Below are 24,179 nucleotides of genomic sequence, written 5' to 3'. Positions count from 1 at the left end.
GTGGAAAATCTGAAATATTCTTTTGTACATTTGGACTTCCACCATGACTGAAGTCCAAACTTTTTTGTTAACACGCTGAAAATGATCAAGATCCCCATTGAGAAAAAGTGGGCCGGCTTTGCTGGTTGCCTCGGCAACAGTAAAACCACATGCTGTCGTGCATGGCGGGGAACCTATGGTGTACTTAGGGAGCTCAACCACTCCAGTTTATTCGAGCCCGAGCAGCAGGCACTGCAAAGACCCTCTTGGAATCTTTTTTTTTTTCCCCCATCGGTATCCTTCCGTTGGGTAAAATGCCTTTTCTGGGTGACTCAACATGCTCTCAGATTTTTCACAGGCATTTTTCTTGATGAAAACTTGCCTATTTTCAGAGGTCGGAAAGAAAACAAAGTAGCTCATCTTGCAATGTATTTAGCATACATCCAATCTGTTAGCATTATTTTCAGAGGTCGGAAAGAAAACAAAGTAGCTCATTCTTGCAATTTATTTAGCACACATCCAATCTGTTAGCATATTAGCATTTTCTCCTTGCCAAGATCACTTTACTGCAAGTCTTGCTCCCTTGATGCATGTCAGTTTTTCATCAATTATCACGAGTACATCACTACAGCACAGGATGTAAAGATCCTCATCGATCAATCCAGGTGGTTTCTCTGCTTATCTTCCTGTCTGCCTCTTTCGCTCATTCATCTCCTCCATATTTATTCCACACAAACAGCGGCCTCGCAGCTCGCCCCGGCTATTAAAGTGTGAGGCCGAGTGACAAGTCGGCTTGACAAGCTCATAAAGCGTCTTCCGCTGGGAGGTCAGCGTTTTGGGCGTGCGCCAAAAACCAAGATGATGACTGACTCAGCGTGACGAGATGAGAATAACCACCAGCGTCTATTGATGTGCCTGTTTGTGATGTACCGGTAAGTGGTGCACATTTAAGAGAAAAAAAAGAAATCAAGAATAATATTAAGGGTGTGTACCTGGGTGTGGATATATGGACTCACAGCGTGACTGGGGGGTCTCCAGTGGGTCTGGGTGGCCTTGTCACAGGGGCGTTGCGGTAGCTTGTCCGCCGGCTGTCGAAGTAGCGAGGGCGCCCTCTGCTGCTGACACCGGCACCGCACCTGACGTTCTCGGGCCAGCTGAAAAAAGGCCAGGGTGAACGATGGGAACTTTTGCCAGGTTATGACATGAATGTGGAGTAATATATTGAATAACAAGCTCAGCCATAATTGCCTGCGCGACTCAGGAGGTAAACAATCATCTTGAAGAGGACGAACGCAAATCCAGTGGAAGCAGCCGAGCGTCTTTTTGTGTTTCAACAACCCGGGTGTGCAATGAGGCTGACCTAAACTCGTCTATTAAATAATGTAGAGCTTGAAATGGCTTTATCCGATATCCTTTTTGGCTGTGCTGCGCGCTACTTTTCTAAGGCACTCACGTGCCAAGCTGAGGTCAAATGCATGCATTGTAACGTGAAAACACAGCAGCCGAATAGGCACACGACAAGACGTCATCACAGCTACGACGTCAAAACATGAATCTGCTGCTTGGAGCCAAACAGACAAGCATAAAAAAAATGCCAAACTTGAGGAAGATGAGAGCTCTGTCATCAGTTTCATGGAGTGCCAATAGTTTGCTCACATACAGTATTTGTCCTAACCCCATGCCCGTTTGTTATTATTAGTTGTTCTTATTTGTTAAAGCCCGACTGCAGCTTATTAATCGACTCCCGACTGACAAATCATTTTTTTGTAGCGAGGGCTCAAAAGAGTTTAGTGTTAAATCTCACAGCTTGCGTGACAAAGCTGCCAACTTGACAGCTCTGCTTTGGAAAAGAAAAAAAAGAGAGCAACTTTGTGATACAAATTTGAGCTTTTCCATCGTTTCCAATCAGTCAGCAAAAGTCAGATGGTCTCTGAAAGGTTATCCTGTCCTGCGGGGTGGGCTGTCCTGTTGTGATTTGTCCTCGATGATCTGCTCCAGTTGACAATTGTAAATGTTAAAATCCCGTTCAATATTTACAATCGCAAATCGTGACGTGTGTGCTTGTGTGTGTGTGTGTGTGTGTGTGTGTGTGTGTGTGTGTGTGTGTGTGTGTGTGTGTGTGTGTTCAACACCAAATGCCAATTAAGAAGCTTGCTGAAGCTCCTGCCGTTGCCGGATGCAAATACAACAACAAACATCACCACAATAAAAAAGGACGAGGAAAAGAGGTTGTAACTGCAAAGTACACGTGGTTATCGGATAAGGTAACAGTTGACGTAACTTCTGTTCCTTCTGCCACTACTACCCTTTCTTCTGTGTATTTTCAAGGTGTCTGGATGCTGCCTCTCGCAGGTTAGTCCCGGTACTGCGGCAGATTTTTGTTCACGGGAAGGACACTTGCGATTTCGTCATCCCCACACACTATGAGAGCAGTTGGAACCCAAATTTGTTTCATTTTTGTCCTTTAATTCTTAATGCCAACTGCACTGTCAAGGACTCATGACAAGCTACTCGGTCAAAATGGGATGGCAGGCAATTTTAAATAGCCCAGCTCAAAATATAGATTTCAGGGCTCTCACCTGATGCAGACGCCAAAATAATCTGAATTCTGCACAGTCCAATTTGACTTTTAACTCACTCTGTCAGCTTCCATATGCGCTAATGCCATTCCTCTCTCTCCTATCTGCTCTGTTGAGGGTGAGGGCGCAGCAATATTGTGCGGGACTGGAGAACCAGCTGGGGAGGTGCTCGCTCTAATTGGGAAGGCTCGCACGAGGCGGCGAGGGAGGCCTGGCTTTGACATTTTGGTATTTGTGGACGCGGTCGCAGATTTTAATATGTCAGGCGGACATACTGTTGTTTGGCTAACAAGGAAGTCTCTTCAAGACACTAATGAGCGTTAGGATGGAGATGGAGTAAGCTAAAAGCAAACGGAACAGAGGTTATTGGTAGCCAGCGGTGGGGGCCAGATAACTCGCGGCGGCGTGCTTGCGGTCCCGAACGCCCACGGGCGATGAAGGCTGGCGCAGTGCTTCCTGATTTTATCAGTGGAGATTTGCACCATCCGCCTCTGTCTTCTGCATCGTTCACAGCGCGTCGTGATTACATTCAGACAGAGAGGGGAGTCTCTCTTTAAAGTTCAGTGTGCAAGTTGAAAGTTTGAAACATTTTTTAAAATATCAACTTAAAAAAAAAATAATACAAATGTACAAAACAAAATGAAATAAATTCATTTCGGTGAAGTGAAATCTAATTACAGTAAGCCTGTGATCAACTACGAGTGCTTGACACCCTCCTAAAAATGTTAACAATTCCTTATAGTTTAAACCTTAAAGTATAACACAAACTATGACCCTGAAACAGTTTTAAATCACTTCAAACTCATCTTACCACAGTAACCTTAAAAAAAAATGTACCAGATGTGTACATGTACAAGCAAATGAAGTGGAGACTCTCCATTACATCCGCTAATAACCCAGGCTAAATTTAGCTCCTCCCCTCCCCAACAAAAACGGCTCTCTCTTATGATTTCAAAGAACTTTCTTGACATCAATGACTGCACTACTTTCCAACTCAGTGCTCTGGCAGTATGCACAAAAAATTTTGCCCGGCTCAAAATTAATATTGTTTGTTGTTTGTTTTTGTGAGCATTTTCCACTTGTATGGACAAACACCCCCACAAAAAAACTAGAAACAAAAGTGAGCATTTCCAGGGAATGAATGTTGGCAAAGAATGTTGCAGCCACAAAGAGCCTTTTTTTTCTTACCACTTGTTCCCGCTGATGCTGCTGCAGCTGCTGACACTGCAGAGTGAGCTGAACAATGGTCTTGTCTCGACTCCGAAGTTCTTCTCGGAGCATGTGCACCTCCTTCAGCAGCTCCTCAAACTGCAGACACGCACACACACACGCGTGCAGTTATATAGCACTTCTACAGGAGGGGAAATCAGATAAAACCATGTTTTTCTTACCTGGGATACAGTATTGGTATTGCCTCCAATCTCGCCCGAAACATCTGCTGGCGAGTCCGGATCCTCGAGCTGCAAAACACACACGTACACAGCGAAATGCAGAAAGTACACGGTGAGACCGATCAATGACAGTTGCCGTAGGGCACGCCTCAAGAGCAATGTTGTGAGGTGGAATCATTTTCCTCCTCCATACACATACACCCTGCCGGCCTTGGACTGCCAGGCATCGGTGACACGGACCTGCGGCGCAATCTCCAAGTATAGTCAACACATTTATTTCGCAAGGAAGCATAAATGTCAGCTAGGTGCCCGAAAAAATCCAGGCATGCCTTTGTATTTTTTTTTTCTTTTTTACCAAAAGGTACTAGAGAGGTTGGTCTTGTATGTGTACGCCGATAAGCCAATTTATTTGTTCGATCAATTAACATGCATTCATTTGAATCGGGGTACACGCACGCATACTGATGATGAGGCAGAATCCCCCCCCCCATCTCATTGCAGTCAGCAAATGGCTGATTGAGAGAAGCAATGAACGTGTTTTTCCTTGTCTCTGACATTTTCAGAAATCAGTGGAGTAAAAAAGATCATCTTGTATGTACGCTGCCTTAGAATCACCTAAATACTTGACAGCGTTTTCGAGAAGTTCAAGATGATGTTCTTGTATTTTCATGCACAGCTCTCTCTAACGGTCAGCGAAAGAGAAACGAGCCACTTGAGGCTACACTACACAAAAAACATTCCTGATTTGGTGAGTCATTCAAACGGTAGGGTCAGAATTTAGCATGAAGCACATTACAATGGATGCTGTATCAACGATTCAGGCTGACGGCGTTGGGACTAAACGGTGCGTCCGATATGTCCTTGGCAAGCTTTGAGCGGCTTGGTGCCAACCGAGCATCCTTTGAATACCGCAACCGACCTCAAGACGACACGAATGGCCACCTAAATAAAGCATGATTTTTTTTTTTCACCGGCTGTACCGGCTTCTGTATTCACCAAAGTGAAGGCCAATCGAGCACAACTGGAACGTAGTGCAGTAGCAGATTCCATTCCAGCGGAAAAATGTGCAATAACTGAGTGACGCTCTCATTTTAACATGGACCAAATCCTTCCAGCACTTGTTAAAATAAAATGCGTGCCACCAAGCAGGGTGGAGGTAATAAAGTGGCCAGTGAGAGTATTCATTCACCAACAACAGAATTCATTTCCAGCATCCTTTGATCTGACTCTTGCTGTCAACCATCCTCTCATTCCCGCGACTGAGACCGACGGACTCTGTAATTGATTTCCTCACATTCAGACTTAATCGCCTGCCAGCAGTAAAAAAAAAGAAAAAAAGGAAGGTGCGAGGCACACGTTCAAAAGCCAAACCGGCCGCGAGGATCTACTCATGAGGGTCGGACCTGCAGTAGGTTTTTCAGCCTGAGCAGCTGGTTCTTGACCAAGGTGCAGTCTTGGCTCATGTGCTCCAGCGACAGCTCATCGGGCACGGGGGCGGGCGCGTGGCCCTGTCGCCTCGCTTCCGAGGGGGCGGCCGGTAAAGACATCCTTGAAGACTTGAGGCTGTCATAGTGATGGAAGAACGGTGCCCTGAGAGACAAAAGCGTCCGTCATGTTAAGCACAATGGAAGCTCTTGAGGTGTCCTGAAATTAAGGTTTGAAAATAATGACCGTTGAACCTTGCAAGTGGTTCATTTCCATGATTTCCTCAGAGAGGAAATCGTAAAATGAGAACTGCATCCCAGATCTGATTGTTGTTGACCTTGGCAGTTATGTTGTAGTACAAAAAGGTTCAGCTTAATAGGTAATATTCAGATTTTTTTTTTTTAATTGTCAAAAGGATAGCAAAAAAAAAACCTAATCGTCTCGTTAAAAGGCACAATTTGCTGTTATTGACTATCTTGTCTCTGTCTCGCGATTGTGATGCAACGTTGCCGACGCATATCGCTGCAGCTATTAAATATCATGAGAATCAATTATTCCCAAAACCATACCGTCGATCACCAATTGATTTTTGCAGTGTGACACAGCAAATGTGAATGTGAGCCGTTGTCCAATTGGTTTCGCGATCCTCACATTCCACACTGTAATATCTGTGACGTTGTGTGCGCGTTGTCTTTAAAAGTTGGAAAACTGATCACTCACAAAGATGTTGCTTTCATTTTTTTTTTTTGTTTTGTAATCAGATCATTCAAGTTAATTGATTGTTTCAAGCAGCCCTACCGCCACACCTTGTTGTAAGACCGCAATCCAGATCGTGTTTACTGTTAGCCGTACCAAACCATCATGTCAAACCACAAACTTTTGCCTTTTCGTGAAGGGAACCAAATGGATCACGAACCTGCCGTCGTTGGGGAAGTGGTCGGGTCCATTCCAGCGGTGGTGCCGGCGGCGCTGTCCCTGTCGACGGGGCCCGCTTACACCGTTGGACATCCTGTCAAAGTCTACGACGAAAGGCAAGAATATGTTGAGGTACGGCGAGGCTATCGGTCTGTGCAGAAAATCGTGTCTGCCTTCAAAGCTTGTTGCAAATGGGTTGAGTTTGTTGTGAGAGATGAGATGCGCCATGCAAAACATGAAGGTAAGAAAATGTTTTTCAGGCGGGCTCACACAGACACACACATCAAAACAAACTATCATATTTTCTGGCGATGAATACGCCTGTACACATTTGAAACGCTCTAAAATATCGGCACGCACATCTTGATCTTTTCCATCTCCCTCCTCGCTATGCAAACACGCAAACAAACAAACAGAAAAAAAAAAATCAGTGACGAGCAATTTCATTTCCAAGGATGTAAAAAAGGACAGTGAGACTTCGGAGACTCTCGGAAGAATAGAGCAGAGAAATGAGCCATGGCTCGGGGAAAAACTGACAAATAATAGAGGCTGACCTCCCTTTCCTTGAGAAGCGAGGCCCACAGCAAAGGAAGGAGACAGTGAGAAACAACCGCGCGTGCACACACACACACAAACAAAAAATAAGAAGAATAATGGCAGGGTGGAAATGCTGCTGCTGAGAATACTTTACCAAAAGTGTCACCACGCAACACAGAAGCAGGCAGCCTGTTTCATACTCAAGCGTTACATTCCGGGAACCTGACAGAGTCCAAGTCATTAAAGAAGGCAAAAAAACAAAACAAAAAAAAAAAAGACACCAATGAGCCATGGCTCGGGGAAAAACTGACAAATAATAGAGGCTGACCTCCCTTTCCTTGAGAAGCGAGGCCCACAGCAAAGGAAGGAGACAGTGAGAAACAACCGCGCGTGCACACACACACACAAACAAAAAATAAGAAGAATAATGGCAGGGTGGAAATGCTGCTGCTGAGAATACTTTACCAAAAGTGTCACCACGCAACACAGAAGCAGGCAGCCTGTTTCATACTCAAGCGTTACATTCCGGGAACCTGACAGAGTCCAAGTCATTAAAGAAGGCAAAAAAACAAAACAAAAAAAAAAAATGACACCATATTCCAGCTAGGAGAGTGCCTCGAATAGAGCGTGGAAAGAAACGTCCACCTGGTCCAGTCGGTGAGGCAGAAATCCTGAGCCCACCCTGCCTGGCCATGTCTGTGGTGTCAGGCTTGTTTTTCAGGGAACTCCCAAGGAACTTTTAAGTCCAAGTTTAGGGGAAACTCCGGGAGGCCTCCACAAGCCCCGACAGCTGGGTTGAAAGAAATTGCCCCGCGCCGGCCGGTCATCCGCTTCTGATTTGGCTCCCTAGTTTTCCCTTTCGCCTTCTTCCTGTTATGTGGCAGAGTCAGGGTGTCTCTTGGAGGGAGGAAACGAAGGACAGAGCAAGGGGAGGGCCTGCGGAGGCTCTGTAGGCAAAACAAAACCGCCTTCCCGACCCCTGGTTTCAGGGCCGCCCTTGTGATCTCACTTTCACTGTGCCTCTTTTCTTGTACTTGGCCCGATACGCGGGGGCTATAAATATGGACACTTCCCAAAAAGGGAGCACGGAGGGGAACGGCACGGCACGTCAGTCACATTCTTCTGGAGTGAACATTCCCTTGGCCTGCCTTGGACTGTTTACAATCTTAACGGTGACGTGTGGCTGCGGAGTGAAGCCGTCTCCGACTTGCAGCAGCGCAATAAAAAAACTCGGGCACGTGAGACCGTTCACTTCATGTTCGGGTTGCGGTTGATGCACTTTTGGGGGCATTTTGGCAATGCAAACGATACCGGCAACGGCAAAACAAAAATGGAATCGAACTGAAAATTGTAGCCAGAAGGTCTCAAAGGTTAAAAGTACATTAATATTAATCATACTTTGTAAGGTCATATAAAATATATTAAAAGGATATATATCTAGTAACAAATATTTATTTGTTTTGATTTTACTTTTTGAGGTCGGCACAATAAATTAAATGTTCTCAAATTAAAGTACATTACAGCCACCCTTTTTGTTTTTTTTTAATTAATTTAGCTTTGCTCACAAAATAGATTGCTCCATTTACAATGCCAATTTCAAAAATAAAAACTGTGGATTATACAAAAAGAAAAACAATTGCTCATTTGTCATATTGTCCTATTTTTATAGTTTAATAAAAAGTTGCTCCTGAAATAAAGTCACTGCTGTGCAAAACTGAACTTTGAAAGAACTTTTTTGACCAGATTGTTAATCGTTTACCAGTCAAGATCGCGTAAAACAATTATTTTTCCATCAATAATATGAAACCTGTAATACTGCAATGTCGAATGTGATGCGGTTGAAAGTTTTGGTGCGCCTCACTTCAGTGCTGCTGCAACCAAGAAAAGAATCTCGAGTTCGACATGATCGCGCTTGACACAGTCCACCGCCACCGCGTGTGCATGTACGGTCCGAGGCACATACATGACCTCCGTGCGTTAAGATTCTGGCTTTGCGGGAGACATCTGACATTAGCTCGCGCGATAAACAAGCCAGGCAGGAGTGGCCCGACCTGAGTTTGCGTCGCCGCTGACAGGAGTGAATAATCGTTGCAGAAGTCATTATAATTCACGACGGCGCGAGGTCAATGTCTCCGCGCCCCCTCCCTTCATTCTCTCGTGACACACCATCCGATAAAGGCGATAATACAGCTGCCGGCACAATCGCCACGACCCGATTGCCTCGAGCGCATGCAATTAAGCCTTTTCACGCCAGGATCAAGAGGCCGGAATTTGATGACATTCACAGAGCGATAAAGAAAACGACAACAAAAGGCTACAACGGCGCTGACGTCACAGCAGTCGAGCGGGAATGTGAAGTGGGGACAATGAGGCGTTCAACTAATCACTTTATTACTACCGTCAAGGCAATTAAACGGTCTGCCGCCACATCTCAATATTTAAGGCGCTTGGATGTGCGTGTTTTATCCGTTTGTTCCGACATGCTCCAGACAGCTGGCGACATCCTCTTCAATGCAGGTTTGCTGCCGAGCTGTCATTTCCAGCGCGATAAATAACCTATAAATAACTCTTCGGCAAGCGTGTACCCGTCACAATAGACGGCGAGACCATTCCAACAGATGTTGCACAGCCGAGCAGGGATTTGATCCACCCGCAATAAGGCGCGGAAGCATATTGCTGGAAATAGAAAGCGAGTAAACTTTTTCGCCACCCCCTTCACTAGTTTGCCACTGACTTTACTGGATGTTGTTCTCTTCCAGGACAACGAAGCGCGTGAGCTCACCATGCAAACCATCCTCTGGGAGATCCACATCCAGCATGAGGTCATCGTCATCCACCTCTTCCACGCCTGGGCTGTGCAGATCGTTCAGGATATCCTGGGAATCACAAACAGAAAGAAATACAAAACAAAAACGTTGCAAGGGTGTTGCCCCACGTACTTCCATTTTTTTTCTGACGGTGTCGATATTGCTGTGGAGCCATTTTGTGGCATCTTGGTGCCGAGGAACTATGTTGGAGTGAGTTGAGGAGCTACATGTATCAGTTTAATCAATGACGAAAATGATCGCTGTCATAAGAAGCCTCAAAAGTGTCTATCAAGCTAGTTTCCAAAACACTGGGAGAGGTGTCAACATTAATTGATTAATCGTCAACTAAGAAAAAAAACAATTCCTGGGAGATTGTAATTTTAGATATTGATACATAAAATAGATGGAAAGAAAATATCAGAAAATGTTGTTTGTGGGGAGGAAAATAATCCTCATTCTTTCGTAACTTTTACAGTGCTGTTGAGACATAAAGATAAAAACAATTCACATGTCCAGAACCATACGATGATAATGTGACGAAAGCAGCAGTCAAACAAAATACCTTTGTCAACTGAAGTATGAAAAAAATAAATAAATAAATCCACAAACAATCTACGCATTCTAAAATGTTCACCCCTGCGCATGGCATGGTGTGTCATGGAAATGTTATCAAGCCCTGGGTTGCCCACACAGTGATTTTGCACACCGCCATTTGAATGCAGAGAGAGTCAAATACAGCCAACACTTGACTGGCTCACATAAAAAAAAAAAAAAAAAAAAAAAAAAAAAAGAGCAATTTAAAGTGCAGGCAGACACTTTTAGGTGTGTTATGGAGGCACATCGCCACCAAGTGGACTGATCATATTACTGCAGTGTATGAAAAATTTAACCCATTACAGACCCTCAAAAAAAAATAATAATAAATCATCCTAATACGTAATAAATCGTTAGATTTTGTACAATCTATCAAGTTCGATTCCTGTATCAGCAACACTGCAATGCTCTGTATAACATTGCTATTATTATTCGGTTAAAGGGGGACGCCAAAATTCAGAAAATGCATTTAAAAGAAACGACGAAGGTCCAACCACAGAAATGTTGAAAGCCCAAGTCAAGCGCATGTTAGCAGCGGCACTAATGTGATACCATACCATGTCCTTAGGACAAAGTAAAGACTTTTAATCGGATATGCATAGTTGCGGCATGTGATGTTATGCTGAGAGCAGTATTGCGCATTCTCCAAACTATTTTTTCCATTCTCTCAGGGACATGAACAAAAATGGCGTACAGTACAACATTTGAAGGTGCCCCAATTTCTTCCCCCAAATGTTTTTAAATTGACATAATGCCAGAAATGAATCAGAGGTTGAAAGAATGACCACATGGAATCATAACTCCAAAGATCATTTGATGACCGATTTGTACTTTCAAGGAGCCTCATTCACGGACGTGCTCCCCCCTGCTCCTTTTCTCTCTCTTTTTGATCAAGTTGAATGTCCCTATCACATGCTGTAAGCACTTAAAAGACATATCTTATTATACAATTTCTAATCTGGTTTCCCGAAAAGCTCTTTAAGTGTTCCCGAGATCAGGTGCCATGGTACGTGAACACACAGAGAACCCAAAGGCTGGAAATGCTATTAAAGCTGCGGCTGGGACAGCATTCCTCTCCGGGATAACCTCTTTGCCTAATGAGGAAGGAGGTGAATGGGTGGCGGCATTTTTTTTTTTTCTTAAGTAGGCAATAAAATCTGGCATGAGCATTGCCAACCGGAAAGTGATCGGCTCATTGGAATTTGGGACCGGTGACCGGAAATGCTTACTCTTACTTTTATTGTTGTCGTCTTCAGCCCTGACAGTAACTGTGGCAAAGGCGAGTCCAGCTCTAATTGCAGCTTGTGTACATGTTAAGCGATGGGACTCACCATGCTGTTGAGCTCGGAGTCGTCGTACGGATCGCACAGATACGTGCCAGGCCCTGAAAGTGGTTCGAGACCTTCTTCGTCCCACATGTAGGTTCCCCCGGAGCTGTTGGAGGGTGACAGCTCCAAAGATGAAGCCAGGCAGACATCGCCTGTCTCCGGCGACTTCACAAGTGCTCCCTGGGAGTCCTGCATAGGGCTTTCTTCATCATGGCCTGGATGAAATGTTAAAAAAAAAAATTTAACTCAACAACAAAGTCCAACGCGAGGATCATTTCGGCTGATTTATTTGATTGATTTACCTGACGGCTCCCAGTCATTGGTCTCGTTGAGAACGCTATTTATCTTCTTGCTGTCGTGAGGGTCCCCGTCACTGAAAACATCCCCGACACTGTCCAAGTCATCTAAAAAGTCTTCACTGGTGTTTCCTTGATCGAAGGATGAAGCGGAAGACAAGGACATGTCTTCCTGACCATCGGCGACCGCCTGATCTGAGCTCGGCCCCAGCACACCGCTTTTGTCTTTTTCTCCTCCATCCGTGATCCGTCGATCAGCGCCATTGCGACCGTCCGCTTCTTCATCCTTTCCACCGGGTTCGGCATCACCACACGGAGGGATGGATGAAGGTTTGACGCCTCCTTTAACCCAAGCTGGAAGGATGGTCTTTTGCTGCTTGGCCTGTGCGGGTTTCGCCTGCTTGAAGCCCAAAGACGCACGACTATTCCCCAGTAACTTGTTCAAACCGCAAGTGGAGAGCAGCGGCTTTTTCAGAGCTCTGGGAGTGGAGGGCGCTGCCGGCGCAGGCAGCGAGGAGGCAGCCGCGGCCTGCGTCGGTAGCGAGGAAGCAGCCGCAGTTGTTCGGCTGTACTGAACGCCTCCGGTGCCACCGCCGGAAGATCCGGACCCCCCTTGGCCAACACGCAGAGCGCCGAGTCCTAAACGTAAGCGTCCGTTGCTAAGTTGAGGGGGTTTGAGGAAACTACTCCGAGGCGGTCGAAGCTGAGTGTTGGCCAGAGGTTTGGCCAGTTCCACGGCCCGGTTGAAGGAGAAGGAGCGGATCATGGGCTGGCTGTTGGGAGACGGAATCTGCTTGAAGTGCGTGAAACTGTTTGAGCGCACCATCTTGTCCAGTTCCAGGGTCTTCAGGCTTTCGCTGGACTGCGAAAGGCGGTCTTGGGAGCCGCTTCTCGGCGAGCCCGAGGATAACTTGGGCCGCGCGAGGCGGGACTCGGCGTCGCTGTGGTCTGCTTTCGGTGCGCCGTTGAGAGAGCTTTGGCCCAACTTGATGCCGTCTTTGGGAGCTACTTTGAGGGGTTGCTTCGGGGCGGCTTTGGGGCTCGAGGCCGCCGCCACCACCAATGGACCTGACCTGCGCATTATCGGCGTTCCCGGGGAGGCGCTCTTTCCTTCCTTTGCCAATGGGGGAAGTTGTCTTGTCTTCTCTTTGCCCCCGTCCCCAGGGCTGCTCAGGGTGCTCAGGCTGGAGGGGGCTGTCCCTTCATCTCTCCTCCATTTCAAGGAAAAGGGAGAAGTTCGAATGGCACCGTTCGGGCATGCGCCAGCAGGAGCCGTCTTGGCATCCTGCGAGGACGAACCGTTGGTCAAGGAGCCAGCGCCGCCACTTGTCGAGCGCCCACCAAACTTGGGCAGTCTTGAAACCATGGCGGAGCCGGTCGATAGTTTATCTTCCATCGGATGCCAACGGAGGCATGGAGGAGCGTGGACTCACACACCGCTGGGGAGAGACCAGAAAGAAAAAAAAAAATGAATCACGTATCACACATTAACAGGCAAAAATCTGTCTGGCGATCGCTTCCTTTGCTGATCCCATGTTGAGGAAAATCCTTGAAACAGAAATATAGTCATACTTCAAACAGACGGACGACTGGAATGGTTGCGTGTCTGCGCTTGAAAGACTCCTCGCCGCGGAGAGAGCATAAAGAATTCATGCGACTGCTTTCCAAGGTAACTTGAGAGTTTATAAGAACGTCCACCCCACCTGCTCTCATGCCAAGTGATTTCATGAGCAACGTTTGGACCATATACGTATACAATAAATATTTTTGGAACAAACTAACAGAATCTTGATTACTTCTAACAAGGACTTTTGTTTTTTGAGTTGCCGTTGGTGTGCAGGATGACACAAATGCGACGATGATTGCAATGGACGAAGGCGCACGTCCAAGATCGTGTTTTCTTGTTTATTGAAAATTCACTTCATTCTGGAGTAAATAATAAGATAAGACAAGAAAACAACGTCCAAGATCGTGTTTTCTTGTTTATTGAAAATTTCTCTTCACTGTGGAATAAATAATAAGATAAGATAAAATAAGAAAACCTTTATTTGTCTCACAATGGACAAATCCCCATTTTACAGCATGTAACAATAATGCATTTATCTTCATCGGAAAAAAAAAAAAAAATCTGACATATGTCGGAGGTTGGTACTCAGGGTTAAAATTTGCAATTCTAGCTACAATTGCATCCCCGATGAAGAGAGAGAGAAAAAAAATCCTGCCCTGCATCCGTTCCCAGGTTTTTAGCGAACACGGCAGCAGTACGCGGGATCAAAAACAAAAAAAAGGGCAGACGCAGACACAATGGCTGCTGGATGAATGCGACTCCGGGAGGAAGGCCAGCGCGGTTTTAACGCTTGCGAATGGGCGAAGTCAAGGGCGGGAGAGCTGGAGATGTGTCGGTTGATGAACGAGCGTTTTCGATCCATCTGGTTGGACCGTGTGTTCACAAAGGAGAATGCGCCATCAATTGACAATCCACTCACAATCGCACCCGTTTCGATGGTGCGCCAGTGTTGACCGGTAGGCGAACTGCGGATTCAGGAAATCTAATCCATATTTAATGCCTCCACCGACCGCATCCGGGTGAGAGAGGGGGGTCAACTGTGGATGTCGTGCTGTCCCACATTCCCATGCGCAAACACGCGCGCGCGTCTACAATCAGTCGCATCTCGCCGCTGGCGTTGAGGTGTCCGACCGCCCTAATCCGCATCAATAAACACACATGGGCAAACGCGTGGAGAGACACACTCTCACCCACACAGGAAATCAGGTCAACATGCCGAGGCAGGGCCGCCGCCAAAGCCTCTTTGCCCCCCCCCCAGGGAACGGACGTGTGTCTTTGCGCTGCATGGGTCCAAATTGGCGTTTGACCATCCAGTACAAGCTCTCAAGTTGCACGGGGCATCACACGGAAGCGCAACGGTAACACTTTTGCGTTGATGTGGGTCACCTCGCTGATCACGCCAGCGAGTATTGAGATTCTGACGGGTTGACACACATTCGGAGGTGGGGCAGGAAAGAGCGTCGGCCATCTGTCGAACCCCTGGCCACCCCCACCTTCTGGGACTACACAAGTGATCCGATGAGGGGTGATAAGATTCGATGATTCGGTAATGCCAAGGGAACGGAAACGTTGTCCTGTCCATCAATTTCACTGAAGGGACATTTGATTTCCACATACTTGCAAAGTGTGAAGACATGGAAAAAATATAACACTCAATCCTGAGTCCAAAATCCGAGCATCAAGGAATTCATCGATTGTGTTTTCAATTTTTTTTCATCAGCAATTGCCAAGGCAAAGTGTTTTGTAGCTGCATCAGTTAACTTCCATCATTAGGGCTGCAACGAACGATGATTTTAATAATCTATTCATTAATCTGTTGATTCTTTTTTATTAAATAACTGCTACATCGGATTTTTACATTTCCAACCCAAAAGCGGGTCATTATTTTCCTGACTCATAAATTGATTACTATTCAGTTTTTGGTTTGCTTCGCAACAGCCGGCAGAAATTTTGCAAAAATGTTTTTTGTCTGAGGTAAGCGCAGATTGTTTGGAATTGTCTTGGTTTGTCAAGGTATTGAAGCGATTCATCGATTTCAATGAATCAAAATTGCTGCTGTGAATTGGGAATTTCTCCATTGCGAGACTAGTAAAGGTTTTCTTATCTTATCTTATCTTATTTCTATTTCCCCATTGAACAAAATGTTCCCAATCCATCATCATCATCATCTAGTGACGTGATAACAATCAAAATATTAAATATGCACTCCAACATTAAAAGCAAACAAGTACATCTTAATATACAGGTACCACAAAAAAATAACTGGATAAAAACTCCACTCGGCCCAAAATCAACTCTCTATGTACGCCAAAGTGCAGCTTCATGTCGCTCATTGTAAGGCCCCGGCATCTCTGGGGACTCATAACCTCGATCGGTCATGCAGAAAGGCCGGTGGCTGGGCCGCCGCGCTCTCTATGAAGCGATTAAGGGAGCGCCATTAGAGCCGGCTAATAGAACGAGGCGGCGACGAAAGCAACACTGACGCTGGCCTAATGTGTATTGAGTGAAAACAACACCGAGCTGAGCGGGCTTCTGATGCTAAGCCACCCGCTAATCTAATGAGACGCCAAGGAAGGCGACAGCGACAAGTGCAGACGGCGAGGGCGTGGCACCCCAGAACAGAAAACGAAAGCGCACGAAAAATATTTCCACAATTGCAAACAAATAAAAATAACGAAGACCTTACCCTGAGAAGTCGAGAGTTAGCCATCCTGTTTTCACCAGTGTCAAAAGTGAAAGTAAGCATCGAAGAGGCTTGTGCACTGACTGAAAGGGGCGTGCTTGTGTACCAGTGTTTTGTCTTGTGGGGACATAAATGTTTTACGGTAACACTGCTGGAGGGACCCGCCTTCTGCTTGGGGATGAAAACAAAGTCATTCAATTTTCAGATTTGGCTTCAAGGGGAAGCAAGGTAAAGTGGAGGTGACGGGCGAGTTGGAATTCAAGTTAAAGTCGTAAAATCTTTTGACGGTGACAGAAACACGACCGCGTGACAATCACATTCAATTTTCAGATTTGGCTTCAAGGGGAAGCAAAAGGTAAAGTGGAGGTGACCGGCGAGTTGGAATGCAAGTTAAAGTCGTAAAATCTTTGACGGTTGACAGAAACACGACCGTGTGACAATCAAAAGGCGGAAGCATGAACATAAATCTGGCAAAGGGATGAAAACCACATCAACCCGTCGGTGTACGTGCTACCGTGTGATGTCATGAGCTCACCAGAGAATGAAAAAAAAGCAAAGCAGACGCCGCCCAGCCCTTCTCAGACAGGAAGTTGTCTTGGTTTGTACAAGTTTCACTTTCTGCTCATTTTGTTCAAACACTTCCTGTCGACGTTTCGTGTCAACTGTGAGGCGGACGTGCGGGCCACGTTTCCCCCTGCGCTGCCTCTGTCCATCGGTGTGAACTTGCCATTTGACTGACAGGCGATCAGGGTCCACGGTCAAAAAGTCCGCCGGGACAGGCTCCGGTTACCCGCGAACCTCATGAGGACAAGCGCGATAGAAAAGTCATGATGGAGACAAGTCAGCACACGAGCAGAGCAAGCGTCGGCTGTCGCTCTGCTATTTGACCTTGACTTGAGCCCCCGCAGATGCGATTAATGCGCATTTAGGAGCCACGTTTAATTGTCGCATTCTGACCGCCGCGCGAGGATTGGAGAAGTTAAGCTGTCGTAAGCAAGCGTCGATCCCTGCCTGCATCGGCCATGCTTCATCATTTCAAGTAGATCGGGGGGAGGATGCCGGAGGAGCTCCTGGCAACTTTGTAAATCCGGCAGAGAAGTGCGCCTTCCGCAATTTGATCTATTCCAAGGAGTTTAACATCTGCGCTCTTACCGAGGGAATGAATAAGACGTAATCAGCGAGGCTAAGTTTAGCTTCAATGACAGACCGCATGGAGAGAAGGAGGGAGGGAAGGGGGGGGGGTGCAAGGAGGATCAGAGGAGAAGTCAAAGCAACCCACAAGGCTTTGGGTCCTTACACAACACGCAGGCGCATGCATAAGCGGGCAGTTCGTTATCCCGCATGACCTCGTCAATAAGATGGCCACATCGCTGCATCGGAAAGTTCACAGTGCCACCAAGGCAGCCTGGTTTAACATTAACTAACTTATGTGGACCATTTTGGGGAGATTTTTGTCTGAGTTCAACTCCTCTGGGATGGATTTGCTTACGACTCACCGAGCAATCGTCTTTTAAGCTTACAAAGAGGGTTTTTTTTCCGCCCATTTCAGTGAATGGGGGCCTAATGAAAGCTTTTCTCGGTAATCCTCCCATGGGGGGGGATTCATATGATGCATTCTTTTTAGAGGGTCTTCCTCACAATGTTGTTGTTTCTCTGCTAGACGAACCGGAGTGGTTAGATTAGAAAGATTAGGTTCAAAAGACAGACTCAAAGATTCAGTCAAAACCAGAACCGCAAATTCTAACGAGGATAAACAATGCGAAGTTGGAACAGCAGCAAATGTTTTCGCCTTGCACCGGCGGGGAATAGCGAGGGATGAAAAATTAAAACGCAACAACAGAAAGGTCCCCTGTTACGGATATGTTGGAACAAATTCGATATTCACCCGCACGGCAACATGCCTGAGATGTGCCTGAGCAAAATTTAGCCCGGGAACCGTCGCCGAGGGCGGCCATCACTTGCTGAAAAATAATCGTCGACGTTGGGCGCGGCCGTGGCGCGCAGTAAAGTTGTCGCCAAACGGGCCGCAGCAAGACGTTGGCGATCTACCGGTTGGTGGTGGTATGTGCCGTCCGCTTGGCTTTTTGTCTGCTCGGGGAATCAGCATCAGTGGCAGGGATGAGAAAAGAATCAATAAAGTCATTAAGAAGCCTGATGATGCCACAAGACAGAAGGTGGGATCACGGAGCAAATCTCCATCCATCAATGGCTCAAACTGAAAATACTCTTTCGGGGTGAGTCATGGGCGGCGCTGTGGGAGACTGGTTAGCACGTCCCGAGGTCAAGGGTTCGATTCCGGCTCCGGCCTTCATGTGTGGAGTTTGCATGCTCTCCGCGTGCCTGCGTGGGTTTTCTCCGGTTGCCTTCCACAATCCAAAAACATGCATGGTAGGTTACAGTAAATGGACGCTCGGTATTTTCCCTTGGTGTGATTGTGAGTGTGAATGGTTGTTGTTTTTCGATGTGTGCCCTGCAATTGGCTGGCATCCAGTTCAGGGTTACCCCCGCCTAGTGCCCGAAGACAGCCGGGATAGGTTCCAGCATGCCCGCAACCCTCGTGAGGATAAGCAGTTTCAGAAAATGGATGGATGGATAGGGTGAGTCATAGGCTCTTAAAAATATCATCACTTTTCTGCTCCTTAAGGCACTCAAGCTGGAACTTCCCCGTCTTTATGGACCAACTTACTGAGACTGAGTTACTGGGGGCCCCTTTATAGCTTCTTTATAGCAAATGGTTAAGAAGTCTTAGCAGCTATATAACTCTCACTTCTAGCCTCCAGACTGGAAAAATTACTTGTCCACATTATCTGCCACCCTCAAGGACACCTGTTCCGTGCCCTTTGGGCTTCTTCCCACACAAAGGGAGGAAGTGACTGGGTGACCACAGCTCAGAGCAAACAAAGCACACTCAAAAAAAAATGTACAAAGATCAGCAAGCAAGAGGACCCAAAAAGTAAATACAGGCAAGCAGGTTGGGGGTTGTTGAGCAGTCTGGAGATTTTCAGCTGTTAGCTAGTCGGGGGGGGGGCTCTGATTGTAAAAACACTTCCAGCCAAAGTGACGCTGCAGAAGCCGAGCTGACATGTGTGTGCAGGACACACACGTGGGTTTGGTGTACAGTTTGTCACTCAAGCAGGGCCATGCCACATTTCTATCTACTGACGTGTTGATGTCACGGCTCTTTCCACCGTCTGGACCGTAGGGGATCATACTTAAATACACATACACGCTTATGCATTTGACTGACAGGAGCTTAAGTCGTGCTATAAAAATATAAAAAGGTGACATAAAGTAAAAAACCTTGTGTTATATTTGAACTCCTGCATGCCCGATCTAAATTTACAGTGTGAGGACAACAAGATGGAATGTGAGTCATCTTTGGTTACTCTTGAATCATGCCACGTGCTCCCTACTTACTGATTTTTATGGCATTATCAGGCCCAGTTGTCTATGTTAGAATTTAAAGTTAACATGAAATACACTGCCGGTAAATCCGATACAAGAGCTGCAAAAACGTCTGCAGGAAAATACAACTGCTGCGAGCTGTTTCTAATATTTTGGTGACATGAGATGGCTCTAAGTTCGATGCAATGCGGTTTTAACAGGTTTGATTACCTCTCCAGCAGTGTTGCTCAATATTGAAAAAGATAGACGAAAAAAATTATATTCCTTATTTTTTTGCATAATTCTTTTGTCGGCTGTATTGGGTGGGAATACGTAATGTACTGTGAGCTTATTTAACAAATTAATGTCAAAAAGTGGTCACGGTAATGTGGCAAATTCCATAGATGTCTTATGAGTGACGTCAGCGAATCACGTCGTACTTCTACTCATTTAAAACACACAAAAGCGGGCTTTGCGGTATTGGGAGCGTGGATAAAAAAATGTGTAAAATAAATATGAATAATAAAGAAGCAAGATAGTTGTACTTACCCGGGTTAAAAGCACAGAGGATGCCAATAAAGAGTCCTCTTGTTGCTTGGGATTCGAAGATGCTAGCTTGGTTAGCCCATAGCAACTTGGAACCAAGTTTAATAAAACAATATCGACATTATTCTACGTCCAAATAAGTCTGGTAGATGTGAGGAGATAGCCGAGGAAAAGAGGAGGGCGTTGTGGGAACAAAAAATAATAATAATAAATATTGAGAAGTAGCAGCCGAGATCCAGACGGATGCTTCCAGTCATCAATGTTCTGCAGCGGCGTCCGTTACTTCTTCCTCCAAAGGCGGAGATTGTGCGCGATGTTGGGCTTTCGAACGAAGAGAGAAGCCACAATCGAGTAAAAATAAATCCACAAAGAAAAAAGAAAGGGCGAGAAGCTCGAAATGAAATTGCCAGTGTCAACAGCCGACCAGGACCACCAGCACTAGCTACCCTTCCAGAGGACTCCCACTCCCAACATCCTCCCTCAACTCCGGCGGGGCGGAGCGTGTCTGTCATCGGAAACATCCGATTCTTTCCATTGAAGAAAGCTGTGAAGATGTTGAACGTTTGTTCATTGAAGGGGGTAGGAGTGTTGGGGGGGGGGGTTCATAATTAATGTTTAATAATCGACATTTTCGCAATTTCGTTTCTGCGAGACCTTCCCGATTCCCAATGAAGTGACGTCACTGGGAATTGCGGAAATCTAATATGAAAGCCTTAGATATTCACAAAAAAATTGTTAATTCTGACAGTTGCTGAGGTTTTTGTTTAGTTGCTAATCATTACTTATTTTACACGAACGGTCTTTGCTGTAACTTACAGTCTGTAAGTCATAAACTTAATGGCGTCACTCTCAAATGATGAAAGGTGAAACTGCTGTTGTCTAATGTAGCCACACGAGGGTGCCCGAAATGCAGACGAACCAAACGAAACTGTAATTGTCTATTTCCACCACCAGAGAGAAGCATTTTAATTTTCTTTTAAAGAGGCTCCTCGACTTTTGTCACTAGATAGATAGATAGATAGATAGATAGATAGATAGATAGATAGATAGATAGATAGATAGATAGATAGATAGATAGATAATATTTGATACAGTGGTGCCTTCAGTGCCAGTCTGAAATCATACCACATTTCCTTATGTTCTCTTTATCAAGGGTCTCGAACCTTTTGCACTACTGTCAGACTCAAGGGCTACTTTCTCAGTTACTTTTAGCCTTTGAATGGAAAAATATAAACATCAGGCCGACTAAGTCTTCTTTTCACAACTTAAAATAAATATTTTTGTGATCTGTAGACATATTTAATCGGCATACGTCGCACATGGCTGACACATAACGGTTAAGGGAGGATACCATAAGAAAGTAATAACAATGGGGCATAATTTAAAAGCTCAACCTTGGCCTTTCTGTGCTGTGTTAGCATGTTCAACTATTCAAACTGTTTTCAATGTTCTAAATGTTTTTAAAAAAGGTTATGTTTAGGTTTCTCATGAGAAAACGCTACCAGCGGAAATACAATGTAGCGAGGGATCTCTTTCTTTCCCGATGAAACGTAACACAAGACGCAAGCGACATGAGTGGCTTTTAAAGATCTCCTGTAAATGGTATGTTTTTGTCCCTTTTGTGCTTGCTCACTCGGGAATGCTGGACACTGCTTGGATTTGGTCAATAAACACTAAATTATTCAAAACAGTAACTTAAGATCCTCCTTTCAGTCCTGTTGAATGATGTAATGCAAGAAGCTTGCTGTTTTGGAATATTATTATTTCATATATACAGTATATATATATATATATATATATATATATATATATATATATATTTTTTTTTTTTCAACACAGTTTTATTGAGCTCCCATGCCAGTTTATAACCTCAGCCTATAACCTTTAGAGGAGTCACAGGCATGAAGATGGACAACAGGTAGTTTTACTTGTTTGACACTTGTTGGAGAAATCGAAAGTAAGTTGCACATTTTGCAAAGCCAATTTCAAATAGTATCTTAGTTGTTGTCTTTGGCGTATCATCTCAGAGCAAAATACCCTGATCAAGTTACCGAGACAGGGGCCTCGCAAATCAACACAGTGTGGTGCTCGTGGGCTGAACTAAACACGTAAGCGGGAAATTTTGCGAAATGTTTTGTATGAGGAGAATATAAGAAAGATGCCTGAGCTGAGTCGGCTCTATTTTATTCTTTTTCACTGCAGTCGCTCACTCCTTGATTTGACAGCTGATAAGATCCTGGGCGCAGGTCCGTAAGGCCCTGACTGGTCTCGTTTGTATTTACCGCACATGCTTGATGCTGGATTACACATCAGCAAGCCTGCTCCGTGCCATATGTCCTCATTATTACGAACAGAACAAGGGTTAATAATGTCATGCCGAATCCAGACGGCGCCTCCCACCAAGCTGTCCTCCCGACATGACATCCATCCTTCTTTCCTGCACCCCCCCCCTTCCTCCGATATAAGCGACCCTATGGAAATCCGATATCCTTGATATCCAGATTAAGGTCCATGTACCAGGACACTCCTTGTCCTAACTTGTAAGAAAATTTAGTGCACTATGAGGGCAACAAAGGTGCACTCGTAAACAAAGATGTCTCCTAATAACCTTTTCGCCACTACTGGGTGACATTTAAGCTCGTAGGACAACGACATGTTACTTGTTCGCAAAACTTGCTGCTCTTAAAATCCATCTTAAGGTCCATGTACGAGTGCGCTATTTGTTCTCACTAGTAAAAGAGTCCAGCACACTCGTAAAACTACTGTGTCTTATGATTAGTACCAGAAATATATTTCCCGCTTATGTGTGGCATTTCTGCACATTAGCCCTTTCATGCACCCTGTAACCTGACAACATGATAAATTGTCCACTGTAGTAACCGCTGTCCCTGAAAGGGTTAAAAGGACATTTTTTGGGGATAATTGTTAATAGTAAGGCAAAACCAAGCACTAGTACCACTAGATGATAACTACCCATCCTTTTTCTAATCCGCTTATCCTCACGGGGGTGCTAGAGTCTGTCCCAGCTGTCTTCGGGCATTAGGCGGGGTACAACCTTAACTGGTTGCCAGCCAATCGCAGGGCGCACGTAGACAAAACCGGAGTACCCGGAGAAAACCCACGCAGGGCCGGAGGGGGAGAGGATGCCAACTCCACAATGCTACAAAGCACTTTTGGTACTACTACGGTCTATTATTGTGTGACATATGCCTACTAGTTAGGCCTAGTCGTGTTACTACAGCAGTACAGTAGTTTATCAGTGAGGTTTCATTGCGTACTAGCCCAAAAGTAGCGGGGAGAAAAAAAAAAAAACAATACTCGCTGGACGCAGTTGTTGCAATCATTCTATGAGAGCTCTATCAAGGCTATGATCAAAAAAGGTTCAACCTCCTCAATGTTCCTCATTTTCAGTCTGCACGTTCCACTGATTCTTTCACACTTCGATTTCCAGCATAGCATGCATGTCACCCATCGGCGTCATCGTCATCATCATCACACATCACAGCAGTAACATGCTTGGTGTCAATGTCAAATCATTCCCCAGCAATGATAACGTTTATTACTCGGCGCCGATGGCTTCGCGCAGATTGAAGCCGCACCCTTCACAAGGGTGAACGGAAAAGAGTTTGTCTCATTGTATGCCGCGTTTATACCATACGTTCTGCAACCTCTTGTCTCGTTGAATTTCGTAACTGTATTCTGTTGGACCGATGATGAGTCTGACTGTCATCACCGCGGTGACCGGGGTGTTTGGGTTATTGACCCCCTAACCCCACGAAGGCTGACAATTACTCATAGAGGCCACAAGATGTAGGCAAAATGCGACTTTTGTCTCCATGAAGCTCCTCAATTCACTTTAACATAGGTCCCCGGTCCCAAGATTCAAACTACTTTGTCCTGAACGTGTGAATTATTCCACTGCGAGAAAGCAAGCCTTTTCCTGAATGTGCCGCGGTTGTGGGTCACATGACCGCCACGGTGACATCCTCCTCCTTGATGATGTCATAAACTATGCTCGTTTATTAAAAATTCAACACGGTGCTTGGTCTTTATTAGCTCGGCCGATCCTGACATTTTACAGACTCCATTAAATAAGTCTGATGGTGTCATTAGGCCGAGCATCCCCGGGGTGTGGTGGGCGGGGGGGG

General features: G+C 45.6%; 1 protein-coding gene across 6 annotated transcripts in view; it reads right to left on the bottom strand.

Moving 5' to 3' along the window:
* ccser2a (coiled-coil serine-rich protein 2a) overlaps positions 1-20,524 on the bottom strand; it is a 31,187-nt gene extending 10,663 nt beyond the window's left edge. For 2 of the 6 annotated variants that reach the window (XM_019860356.1, XM_019860359.1), the window contains exons 1-9: positions 20,035-20,523; positions 11,858-13,290; positions 11,559-11,770; positions 9,609-9,702; positions 6,291-6,393; positions 5,353-5,539; positions 3,950-4,018; positions 3,747-3,866; positions 972-1,133 (exon numbers count right to left, since the gene is read on the bottom strand). In XM_019860356.1, coding sequence (XP_019715915.1) covers positions 972-1,133; positions 3,747-3,866; positions 3,950-4,018; positions 5,353-5,539; positions 6,291-6,393; positions 9,609-9,702; positions 11,559-11,770; positions 11,858-13,247 — 2,337 coding nt within the window. In that variant the 5' untranslated portion in view covers positions 13,248-13,290; positions 20,035-20,523. Of the gene's footprint in view, positions 1-971; positions 1,134-3,746; positions 3,867-3,949; positions 4,019-5,352; positions 5,540-6,290; positions 6,394-9,608; positions 9,703-11,558; positions 11,771-11,857; positions 13,291-20,034 lie in introns of all 6 variants that reach the window. The other 4 variants (XM_019860357.1, XM_019860361.1, XM_019860358.1 and 1 more) reach the window with 3 other exon arrangements.
* Positions 20,525-24,179: the final 3,655 nt, after the last annotated feature.

The sequence above is a fragment of the Hippocampus comes genome, unplaced genomic scaffold, assembly GCF_001891065.2.
Source record: "Hippocampus comes isolate QL1 unplaced genomic scaffold, H_comes_QL1_v1.1 scaffold39, whole genome shotgun sequence".
In the NCBI taxonomy this organism is placed as follows: Eukaryota; Metazoa; Chordata; class Actinopteri; order Syngnathiformes; family Syngnathidae; genus Hippocampus; species Hippocampus comes.
This window is presented reverse-complemented; position numbering and strand designations above follow the sequence as displayed.